Below are 11391 nucleotides of genomic sequence, written 5' to 3'. Positions count from 1 at the left end.
GTGATGGGTTTTCTTTAAAATTTCTAAAAATAAGCTACAACTCAACTCCCAAATCTCTATCTTTTGGGGGAGATGATGTTTCGTTTTCTCTTATGGGAAACCTATGGACTAGAATTGAATTGCAGGGAGTCAATCGTAATCATCATATCGATCTCTTCTTCTTAATCCTTGTTTTATTATTTCAATTTTGCTGCTGGAGACGACAAAAATAAACTAATTAATGGAGGAGATAACTCAAATTTTGATAAATTTATATTGTCCGTAATACCCACGCATATCCCTTTTGCAATATTTGTCGTTCTTTAAATCGAGTTTTATTCCTAAATTTCTTCTTGATAATAACTTAATTTTCATTATTGTATTTTCAAGATTTGATTTGGAGATATGGTGCAATGAGACGAAAATTTATTAATAAATATACATTATAGTGCTTTGGAGCGGACACAAATTGAAGTCCGGACACTAGAGGGTCAAATGGAACCGAAGTTACGCTAGCGGGTAGTATAGATGGCTCCTTCGGTATAAATGGAGTTGGAAATAGATATAGATGTATCTGCATCCCCTTCCAAGTACAAGATGCCTTCGATTTTGTATTATTGTACTATAAATTCTAGTACTTTAGTTGGATCTACAAGTCAGTAATGTCAGTTTTCCAACTTCAGTGTTCTATTTTTATGAGCTTGTTAACAAAATTTAGGTCAGGGTTAGTTAGCATCATTAAGTCAATGGGAGCTTGGATGGATCAAGAGCTGAAGATATTTGATTTTGACTTGTCTAGAAACTTCGAGAGTGACACTTCATCAGAGAGACCTTCAACCTCGATCGTAGAAAATAGAGTTGTCCCTGATTGTGAGTTGCATCCAGAAATGAATTTTGAATTGTCAGATATTGCTACGCTTGAGCAACGTCGGGCTTACAAGATTGAACTCCAAGTCGGTAATTTTTTTATGTTGGGATAAGTATGAGTGGTTCTTCAAGTAGTAGTTACTTATCTAGTACTGAAACTGTCACAAAGGGCTGCCTAAATATATCATTATAATTTTCCATATTACTATTGACTTCTCTTGATCATGCAATTTTATGTAGCGTAATTTTATGTGTAGCTCTACTTTTCTTTTACAAGCTTAGTTTCTTGACCAACTTTCTTTGGGTTACATGCGAAAGGTAGCTCATTATTTAACAGAATCCTTCCAAAGGCATCGAGTTTCTTATAAATACATGCAGATGAGAGCTTTATTGCACGATAGACCGGGCTTTTCTTCACCAAGTTAAATAGTTCCATGACTATTTCATTCTTGAGATATTCAATGGAAGCACAAAGTGTTTCGATCCACATCAGATACAACAAAATCGCCTCGCTCAACTGTTGTCGATGTGTTGCAACTGCTTGCTTAGTATCCGAGGTGGCACTTGATGGTGTGATCCTCTTTCTCCTGATTGCAGCCATTTTTTGCCATTTTCTTACTAACTTGATAAGCTTCTTAGTGTTGACCATCTTGCTTTGCTCTAAGGTTAATAGGAAAGAACTCCGAGATGAAAGGAAAAAGAGGGAAGATTTAGGCTTGAAACTCTTCTGGATATAAAGCAATGGAAATTTGATGAATATATAACTAGAAGGTGAGAGACAATCCCTTTAATGAATAGTACAATACTGGTATTCATTGGAAACAAAGACGTGGTAGGTAGATATGTATAGTCTGCGAGGTGACCATGTTTGCTTTTACTGGATGATTAACCCCCAACAAAGTTGATCATATATAGAAGTTCATATATACGTCTTTATGTAACTTCCAAGTGGTTTAACAACAATAAGGTCCAATAATGAAAGTGGTCAGATGATCCACATGTTCTGGATTGATGAGTTTTTATAATTTCTGAAATAGATTTTGCCCTTAAAAGATTGTTTATCTCTAGGCTGTTATGCTTTTAAATTGTCTTTTGTCTAAATCTACTTCGCATTTATCTGTCATTAATTGCTTTAAGAGATTATGGGGTCAAATATATGCTTAAATCTATTTGAGCCCTTTACCGATAACTATTATAACTAGATAGACATAAAAAAATATGGTAAAAAGAACTCTTCAATTCCTTTCAATTTCGAATTGAGCAAATTGGTCCTTCTATGAAAATCAAAGCAATTTATTTCCTATCAATTTTGAAGGTTAGAAATTAAGGACAATTAATCATAGAGTCAATGTTTTCATGGATTATACATGATTTTGATTGGTCTAATAACAAATTTAACCCTTATTGTTTATACATTCTATCAATTGGGTCCTAATTTAATAAATTTATCTTGCAACATTTGTGTAAATTTTGAGGTTGAATTTATTGAATTTTCCTGATATTGGCTATAAACTGAGCTTGCATGCTTCCTCACAACGATCTTCTTCTAAGCCAGGTAAATCTTTGAGGATTTAGTTGAGCCTTTCGCTAATACAGCTCAACGTTTGCAGGCAAACATGGAGAACCACTTTCAGAACATAGAAAATCAAATCAATCAACGTACGGTTTTAGTGTAGCAGATTAGAAACTTAAGAAGTTGACCAAGAGGTGGTCGCTCTCAAGGAATTAACATTGATTTTCTGAATAATAACACAATATGCATACTTATGTAGCTTTTGGATGGTATAATGACATGATAGAATGTGATTACAATGTTGTAACTTTTTGATGTTGTAAAATTTTATAACATATGAATTATGACATATAAACTAATGAAATCATGTAACTTTTTGTTAATATATGAATATTATGTTTGGATATGAAATATAATTCTCAAGTTATTTATTCTTCTAATATTTTTTTGTAATTAAATTATTTGTTTCAATAATGATATTTTAGCACTTTAAATATGTATTGCGGTTTAAAAATAATAAAGTAGCTTATATATTATTTTTATAGTATTATATATTATGATTTTTTAATTCATATAATAATAATTATATTAAGAATGTTATTAAATTATATATTATTTTATTAAATTATATTTAATAATAATTATGTTAAAATATGGTTAAATTATTTTTAATAAAATATATTTAACAATAAATTTATTAAAATTTAATAGCAATAACAATAATCATCTACCTTAACAAAAAATTCTGCTAAGGGTATTCTGGTCATTTTAGTTTTTTTCCTTATGCTATTACAACATCATTCCATTCAATCAAATACAATAATACTATTACAGTTCTATTCCATTCCATTCAACCAAACAGTTGAATTACTTATTACAGCTCTATTCCATTATAGCTCTATTCAATTACAATCCTATTCAATTACAGCTGACCAAATGTACTGTTAATCTTTAACCATTTGCAAATCTCAAAGCCACCTCCCACCTTTGACTTCTAGCAGGATAATGCATGTGTTTAGAGACGAGAATTGTTGTGCGGATGTGCTCGCTCTCGCTTGGGAAGAGATCACCTTAAGTGTTTCGCCATCTTTTGGTTTTCTTTTGTTGATCAGTTCTTTTGTATCTGCAATTATCCTACAGATTTAGCTCCTCTTATTGCTAAGGATGCTAGAGGAATGTATTTGCATGCACTGTTTGACTTTTCTTTTTGATGCATAAATGTTCCTTTCTCAAAGAAAAAAAAAAACTCCAAAATTTACGGACCAACCCTAAGATTTCCTTTATTTGTACCCAAAAAGATGTATGTTATAAGTGAAAAGGTGGGTTTGATTCGGATCGCGAATTAGTATTAATCGAATTAGCTGAATCGTATAATTCTTTAATTGTTAATTTAATTAATTTTTTAAAATAAATCGAATTGAAATATTTCGGTTAATTCGATTGAATTAAAATTTATATATTTTTACCTTTTAGTTAAAATAAGTATAAAATATAAAAAATACATTGAAATCAATTGAAATATATGTTTATATTTTGAAACACTACATAATTAAAAACACTACATAAATCTTAAAATTAACACAAAGACTACATAAGTCTTAAAATTAACACATAATATTAATTATTAAGTTCATTAATTGATTAATTCAATTAATTATTCCATTTTAAATCAAATTAACTAATAACAGAAATTTCAAAAATTATTAACCAACCTCTAATCGAACTAAGTTCAACCATTGACTAATTAACTAAATTAAATCGAATCAATCTATTAATTAGATTTTAAATGGAAAATTTTAATTCCTACCGAAATACAAATAAATTTCGTCACCCATCCCGGTCGAGCTACTCACCTGATCACATAGGTTTATCCGAATTTGAACCAGATGAATTTTAATTTGAATTGATTTTATTTAAGGTAAAATTGTTTTTATTTTAATTTCATTTTTTTAATATAGAAATATTTTAAATATTTTTTAATTTGACTTATGAACACCCCTATCCCTCACCGAGAAGGCAACTTAAAAGGGTGAATCCCAAAAGCCTTATGATATATTTTTTCATCTATTGATTCAGAGAAGAGTCAAGTATCTGAAGAGGGAGCTTTGATCAACAAAATTCCATCAATGGCGGGGGTTTCTTTGAAGTGTGGGGACTGTGGGGCTCTGTTGAAATCGGTGGAGGAAGCCCAAGAACATGCCGAACTCACCTCCCATTCCAACTTCTCAGAGTCCACTGAAGCTGTTCTCAATCTTGTTTGCTCTTCTTGTGGCAAGCCATGCCGATCCAAAATCGTATGACATCCACTTTTACTTTAATTTCGTTAGGGTTTTATTTCAACGTCTTTTATTGTTCTAGTCTTTTCTTGATTTAATTGGGTTTTAAAACTTCGATCTTGTATTGGGTTTAATTTGCATTTTCTCATGAATTGAGTTGGAATTGAAAGTTTAGGGTTTAAATTGAATTGGATCTAACTTGAAAGTCGTGCTTTTGTTACTGTCTTGATTTAATTTAAGTGTTTGCTTAACCAGTACTTATACTCTTCGTTTAAGAATTATTTAGTTACCTGTTGAAGAATTTGTTACTTTTAGTGTACTTCTCTTTCAATATATACTTTCGCCAATGCCATTAGGCACTGGTTAGCATTTAATTTGAATTTTGAAGTTTTTCTTTTGTGCTGAATTGGTTTTTGTTTGAGAACTTTTCTTTTGCATTGATTTGGGTCTTTTAAGGACTTGGTAATTCTTGGACTAGGGAAAAGTTGGAAGGTTTGCTATTACAATATGGATGTTTAGATTAAGGCTTTGGTAAATTTTTGGGGCTATGGTTGTGGGTAAGTTTCCATCATTTTGTAGTATTTGTGCATACATGTTGCTTTTGCTTACATGAACAGGATTTTTGCGGGATTTGAAGTTAAATCTACATTTTGATTTTTAAGGAATTTTTTATGTTATTAAAATAAAATCTCAAATGGTTTACAACTCTGTGATACTCTTTTTTTTTTTTTTGTAAAATATGTTTTCCATTTTGTGATTTCTGGGGCTTTACTCCTGTTCATCTCGAAGGAAAGTGATTTGCATACAAAAAGAACGGGGCATACAGAGTTTATTGATAAGACTTTGGAGGCAGTAATACCAATCAGTTTGGAGGTTCCAAAGGTAGCTAAGGAGTCAGAGGAGGCTATTGCTGCAGGTAGCACCGGTGAGCCTGAAGGTACATTTGCATTTTGTATTTATTTGAAATTTCAAGGTGAAATTGTTTTGTGTCAGTTTCTCATTATATGAAGGGTCATTTACTATTAAGTTTATTGTAGAGCGTAGCGATTGGCTTTTTTGTGTAGATACTCTTTTTGTACAAAATATTTTCTGGATTTAATTGTTTGACAGATTCTTCTTTTATTACATGGCTTTGCAGCTTCTGGCCTTTGGGATGAGAATTTGACGTGTCCATTTCATTTGTTCTGTTGATTTGTTATTACAATTTGATAGCTAGACCATTATTTGCGAAGCACTGTTTTAATGCCATAATTCCATTTACCTTTTCTTTTTGGTGGGGTGGGGACAGGAATAATTGATGAAGATGTTATTCTAAATAGTCCTGTGGGGGAGTTTTACTCTTTCTGCCAAATGCTACTGAGTGATAGGAGCTGGAATAATTTCATAATTGTATATGATTCTGTATTTTCCTTATGAAAGTTTTACCTTCTAATAACCATGCAAATTTGACTGGACATAATTGCTCTATATGTGTGAATTAATTGTCTCTAATTGTTTCCTTTTCCTTTGTTTTGGTAGAGATGGTTGTTCCAGAGGTTGACAAAAAACTGCTTGAAGAACTGGAAGCAATGGGTTTCCCTACAGCACGAGCAACCCGTGCACTCCATTTTTCTGGTAAGGCCATTTAACATTCTTCTTTAATTGCTATAGATTACATTTTTTTCTCTCTTTCCTGTGAGGTTCTAAATCATATTACTTCTCGTGTTGGATATAAATCAGGTTGTGAATTTTCCATCTAATATTTTTTTTTCTCAATGTTCGTCTCCATTTTGAATTGCTTTAACTCCATAATCCAACAGGTTGCTTTGCGTAATATAAGTTTTTATACCAATAAGGTTAACTAATTTTCTTTTATTGGCATTCATAATTTCAATACTACAAATAAAAGGAAATAGTAATGTGGGTTTCATACTATAGGTGCAAGCCTATGGCATACTTGCTGTTGTATAAACATTGGGTTTCTTCTGCAGGTAATACAAGTCTTGAGGCTGCTGTGAACTGGGTAGTTGAACATGAGGCTGACCCGGACATAGATCAGATGCCCATGGTATGTTCTTCATGCCCTATACAGTAGAGTTGTGTTTGCATCTAAAGACTTACCCATCCCAAATCTGATAAGAATTTTGGTTAGAAGGCCTTATGAGGATAGGGGAGGGTTGGGTTTTGCCCCTAAACATCCCTATAGTCAGCCTTATATGTGTAAGACATTCCCTTGCATTTATTGGGTTTTCACCTGCATTTGTCTTTTCAGGTACCTGTCAACAGACATGTTGAGGCATCTAAACCTTCTCTTACACCGGAAGAGATGAAACTCAAAGCACAAGAGCTACGGTATGGCTTATAAAGTTGCATTCTTCAGTATTATAATATAGAATGCCTAATTCAGTCATTGGTGATTGAAGCATTTGTCATTGCTTTTTCACCTATATTACTCGGACTCGGGTGTGAGTGTTTGACACGGGTTTGTTCAAAAAAAATTTCTAAGTTTTTCCAAGTATTTTGAGGATTCTTGGTCATATATCCACGGTAGCCATAATAGATATTCTTTGGACACTACTATTTAAGGAAAAAAAACATAGTTTCCACTTTTAGTATAATAACCCTTGATCATACTGCCAAGCTCCAGGTGTCTGTCCTGTCTTATGTAGCTAAAAGTTCATTCTAATCTCTTTCATTTTTATGATATGAAAAGTTTGAAAGTTTTCTAGCTTGTCTTTCCTTGAAGGACTATGATACATTTCAGATATATTTCAAGATGTTATAGAAGACTTGTATGTCTGTGGGACAGTGTTCTCCTGTTTCATATTCATCTTATTCATAAATAATAGGGAGAGGGCTCGGAAAAAGAAAGAAGAAGAGGAGAGGAGAATGGAACGAGAAAGGGAAAAGGTGGTCCTTCATCTTTTGTTTTATCACTCTGCAGTCTAATTTTTGTAATGAATATGTATGTATAAGTATATAAAATGTATATCCTTAAAGCTGTTTCCTACACCAGTAGCACATATGATGTTTTTGTATTGGGAACAATTGATTTAGTACCTTTGCATAATCGTAGGACTTGTGATCAGAATCAGAGATAATTTCAGTATACTGTTAAAATGTAATGGAAAGCCATAGAAATATGTAAATATTTCTTTTGACCAATTTTCTATTGAGAAATACATTAATGCGTATTGGAATAGTTTGGGATTGGTCAAATATTGTTTTGTTGTGATTATCCAGTTGGTAGAAATGTTGTCTCAGCTAACTTAGGCAGCATTTATTCTTCTGAACTAGAACATGGACAACAACCACACTATGCTTGTAAAGTAAGCTTTTCCCACATGCGATTTCCAAAAAAGGAAGGATTAGCTATATGGACGATTGCACTCTCCTGCTCTATCTAATACCCATTTCCTCGTTAAACTCATGTAAAATGTAAGGTCCTTTTTTGTAGTTTTCATTCATGTCTTTGGTCTTCTCTTTCACTCTGTTGGCATTGTTAATCTCCTTCAAACCACATTTTCTTCATGGAGCATTTGTAGGACCATAAATCATGTTGAATTTGTTTCTCTCTCAATTTCTTCCTGAAAGATGTTGCTTCATGATTCTTGCATCATAAAACTTTTTCTGTGTCTGATAATATTCAATGTTTCAGGAGAGGATTCGAGTGGGCAAGGAGTTGTTGGAAGCAAAACGTATTGAAGAAGAAAATGAAAGAAAACGGTTTGTCTTCTAGTTTATGTTGTGTGCCTTTTCCCCCTTCTGTTTGCAATGATTTGATTCAACTTTGATTGCATGATAATTGTTATTCTTTTTCTTTTTCCATTTTTTTGCTTTCACAGTTTGGTGGCCCTGCGGAAAGCTGAAAAAGAGGAAGAGAAACGAGCACGAGAAAAGATTCGTCAGAAGTTGGAGGAAGATAAGGTTCTAACTCTTTCTTCCCATGTCCAATCAATTATCCACTATGTTACTCGGACATCGCATGAGTGTTTGATATGAGCATGTGTCCAATATGGTATGCTTGATTTTTTATATGTTTTTCATGTATTTGGAGATCCTTAGAGGGTCATATCTCCATTTCTATATATGGGTATGTGCCAGATGCAGTGTTTGACATGAATACTTAAAAAGGAAAATGAAGAATCGGAGTAACATAGATTATCCAACAGTGGTAACAACCTTATCTCTTTTAGCAGCTAACAGAAACAGTGTCTATGTTGCAATTTTCACTTGTCATAAATTCTACAAGAAAACAAAAAAAAAAGGCTTCTTATGTTACTCGGGCTTGGTTGTGAGTCTCAGACATAAGTGTGCTCAAATTTTTTCTGAGATTTCCCTGTATTTGGAGGGTCCTTGGAGGACCATATCCCTATATCTTTGTTTGGATATGTTCCAGATACAAATGCTGGACTTCAAGAAAAATGAAGTATCGAAGTAACATAACTTTTTGTTACTTGATTCCGCTGTTGAGATCTGGAAAACAAATTTAAATATGTCTCGCAGGCAGAGAGAAGGCGGAAGCTTGGGCTGCCACCAGAGGAGCCTTCAGCAGCACCGAAACCTTCTGCATCCATTGTGGAGGAGAAAAAGGTAATAGACTTTCTGTCTGAATAGCGCTGATTGTTGTAATTCAAGTTTTCATACAACTCTTTGTTCTGTATTGCAGAGCGCATTGCCAGTTAGGCCTGCCACAAAGGCTGAACATATGCGCGAATGTTTGCGATCTCTCAAGCAAAATCACAAGGTGAATAAAATCTTAATCTTGAGCACTACTTATTTTCACCTTGCATAGGAAGCATAGATGTAGACATACATTGGGACACGAAAAGTTTTCAAAATTAGGACATGGATATGATGGGACATGATAATGAAAAAATGTCTTTTTACATTATAATGTAGAATAAAAAAATGTAAAATTGTTACTTCCTAATATAAAATAAAAAGTATATTTGAAAATTAGAATCGGACAGGCCACCGGTTCCGGTCCAGTCCGATTTTTATTCCATGGTCATTGGTAACAACAAAAAATTTAGCTCATGTCACAAGATCAGGTCACTTATATCATATTTGAGCAGCAGATCATTGTTTTGGCCTAACATTTCTTATTCTGTTCCCTTTTTTTTTTGGATAAGGATGATGATGCGAAAGTCAAGAGAGCATTCCAGACTCTTCTTACATACATAGGAAATGTGGCCAGGAATCCTGATGAGGAGAAATTCAGAAAAATTAGACTAAATAATCAAACTTTCCAGGTAACAATTTGAACCCTTAATATCACATCAGCTACTGATTTCAACATCGATGATTATTCACATATATATATTTTTTTTCTGAGATATCTTTTGCCAATATTACCCAAAATGGGCATTAGCCAAAAGAGAAAAAAAGGTCTGTTTAAACAAATGAGCCAGGTTTTAGCACCAATATACAAGGCTAAGCTTGGCTCAGCTTGTTTTCTAATTATATAATATATGATATGTTATATATATTATGTAATTTATTATAGCATAAACCTTAAAAGATATATTATCTGTGCTTAATAAAAAGAAAAAAAAATGTAAGTTACAAAAGATCATATAAAAAAATAACACGTCAAAAAATTAGAAAAATATTGTAGGCAAACATAAATAGGTTTGGATTATGCATTTACAAATATAGACGGACTGATAAAATTTTAGGTTAATATTTTGAGTTAGATTGGACTTGGACAAGTTTTACATGTATTGCTTCTGTGCAATTGATCATATAAAAAAGAGCTTTACCCATGAAGACGTGGACACTGGCTAACATTTCCTTTTATGACTATACTTTGCTGAAATGACATGAACATGACATGAATACATGCATATATCAAGTCTATGTAATATGGATTATTAATGCATCTAAATTTATATATGTGAAAAAAAATAGCATAAACACGAGCATGGCACAATAAAAATACAGGAACAGGACAAGAAATCTACCCACATCTCATGATTTTATGCTTCTATCATAACAGGATAGAGTTGGATCTGTAAAAGGAGTGGAGTTCTTGGAGCTGTGTGGGTTTGAGAAAGTTGAAGGAGAGGAGTTCTTGTTTCTCTCAAGAAACAAGGTTGACATGCAAGTTCTCAACTCAGCTGGATCTGAGCTCAACTCTGCTATCAATAATCCCTTTTTTGGGGTCCTTTAACTCTGAAAATTTACTTTCATAAAACTATATAATTAAGGCATATGTATTCATATATCTATTTTGGCTTGTTCCTCTTTGGTTTTTCTTTGGAGAATGTGGAATTTTATCTGTGAATTTAATGATGTACCAACTGGGTATTTTCCGCTCATAACTTTCACATAGTTTGGTTTATTTTTACCGAACCTCATTTAGCTACCTTATATGCTTGCATCTTTCGACCTCTCAATTAAGTTCGGTTAAGTGATATGAGCCAAAATGAATACCAAGCATTAGTGATATGGTGCGCAGAATGCTTGGTGATACGGGGCGTTTCATCCAACTATTTTCTTTTTGCTGTTATCTTCTCTTATATATCTTGTTCTGTTTTTGGTTGAGGTCATTGTTTGGTTAATGAAAATTGTTGAGGGATTATTTTCTCTCTCTCTGTTCTGTTTATTCTTCTTCCTTCTCAAACTCTTCCTTCCCTCTCTAGAATTTGTTTCTTCCTTCCCTTCTTTCTTTGCCATTTTTAGCTTCTTGATTTCTATTCGTAACAAAGGCATCAGAGCTTTAGTTGATCTTCCATGGTTGGTGATGAGTCGAATCGAGCCCTGCTGATCACA

The 11391-nt window shown here is 33.0% G+C and overlaps 1 protein-coding gene and 1 long non-coding RNA gene across 4 annotated transcripts; both read left to right on the top strand.

The window, feature by feature from the left end:
• The first annotated feature begins 1407 nt into the window (after positions 1 to 1407).
• On the top strand, positions 1408 to 2775 carry LOC108478943 (uncharacterized). The gene is made up of 2 exons (XR_008279800.1): positions 1408 to 1617; positions 2457 to 2775. It is a non-coding gene; the product is annotated as an uncharacterized LOC108478943 (long non-coding RNA).
• Positions 2776 to 4142: 1367 nt separating this feature from the next.
• On the top strand, positions 4143 to 10940 carry LOC108477890 (uncharacterized). Of its 3 annotated transcripts, XM_053025731.1 has the most exons (13): positions 4143 to 4277; positions 4436 to 4653; positions 5425 to 5572; positions 6154 to 6249; positions 6606 to 6682; positions 6887 to 6966; positions 7464 to 7524; positions 8273 to 8340; positions 8460 to 8541; positions 9121 to 9207; positions 9284 to 9361; positions 9750 to 9869; positions 10616 to 10940. In XM_053025731.1, exons 2-13 carry the CDS (start codon positions 4486 to 4488, stop codon positions 10787 to 10789), a joined length of 1239 nt encoding a protein of 412 aa, XP_052881691.1. In that variant the 5' UTR covers positions 4143 to 4277; positions 4436 to 4485; the 3' UTR covers positions 10790 to 10940. The 3 variants fall into 3 exon arrangements, with proteins under 3 accessions (XP_052881691.1, XP_052881692.1, XP_052881693.1); XM_053025732.1 differs by lacking the exon at positions 4143 to 4277 and having other exon boundaries at positions 4327 to 4653; positions 5425 to 5560; XM_053025733.1 differs by lacking the exons at positions 4143 to 4277; positions 4436 to 4653; positions 5425 to 5572 and adding an exon at positions 5915 to 6024.
• The last annotated feature ends 451 nt before the right edge of the window (positions 10941 to 11391 follow it).

The sequence above is a fragment of the Gossypium arboreum genome, chromosome 3 (genome assembly GCF_025698485.1).
Source record: "Gossypium arboreum isolate Shixiya-1 chromosome 3, ASM2569848v2, whole genome shotgun sequence".
NCBI classification, from domain to species: Eukaryota; Viridiplantae; Streptophyta; class Magnoliopsida; order Malvales; family Malvaceae; genus Gossypium; species Gossypium arboreum.
This window is presented reverse-complemented; position numbering and strand designations above follow the sequence as displayed.

Excerpts from the sequence above, each read along its gene's own strand:
- LOC108477890 (XM_053025731.1), top strand. The coding sequence starts at position 4,486 with ATGGCGGGGGTTTCTTTGAAGTGTGGGGACTGTGGGGCTCTGTTGAAA. Across the intron at positions 6,967-7,463 it reads CTCAAAGCACAAGAGCTACG|GGAGAGGGCTCGGAAAAAGA; the intron begins GTATGGCTTATA and ends CATAAATAATAG. Across the intron at positions 9,362-9,749 it reads CTCTCAAGCAAAATCACAAG|GATGATGATGCGAAAGTCAA; the intron begins GTGAATAAAATC and ends TTTTTGGATAAG.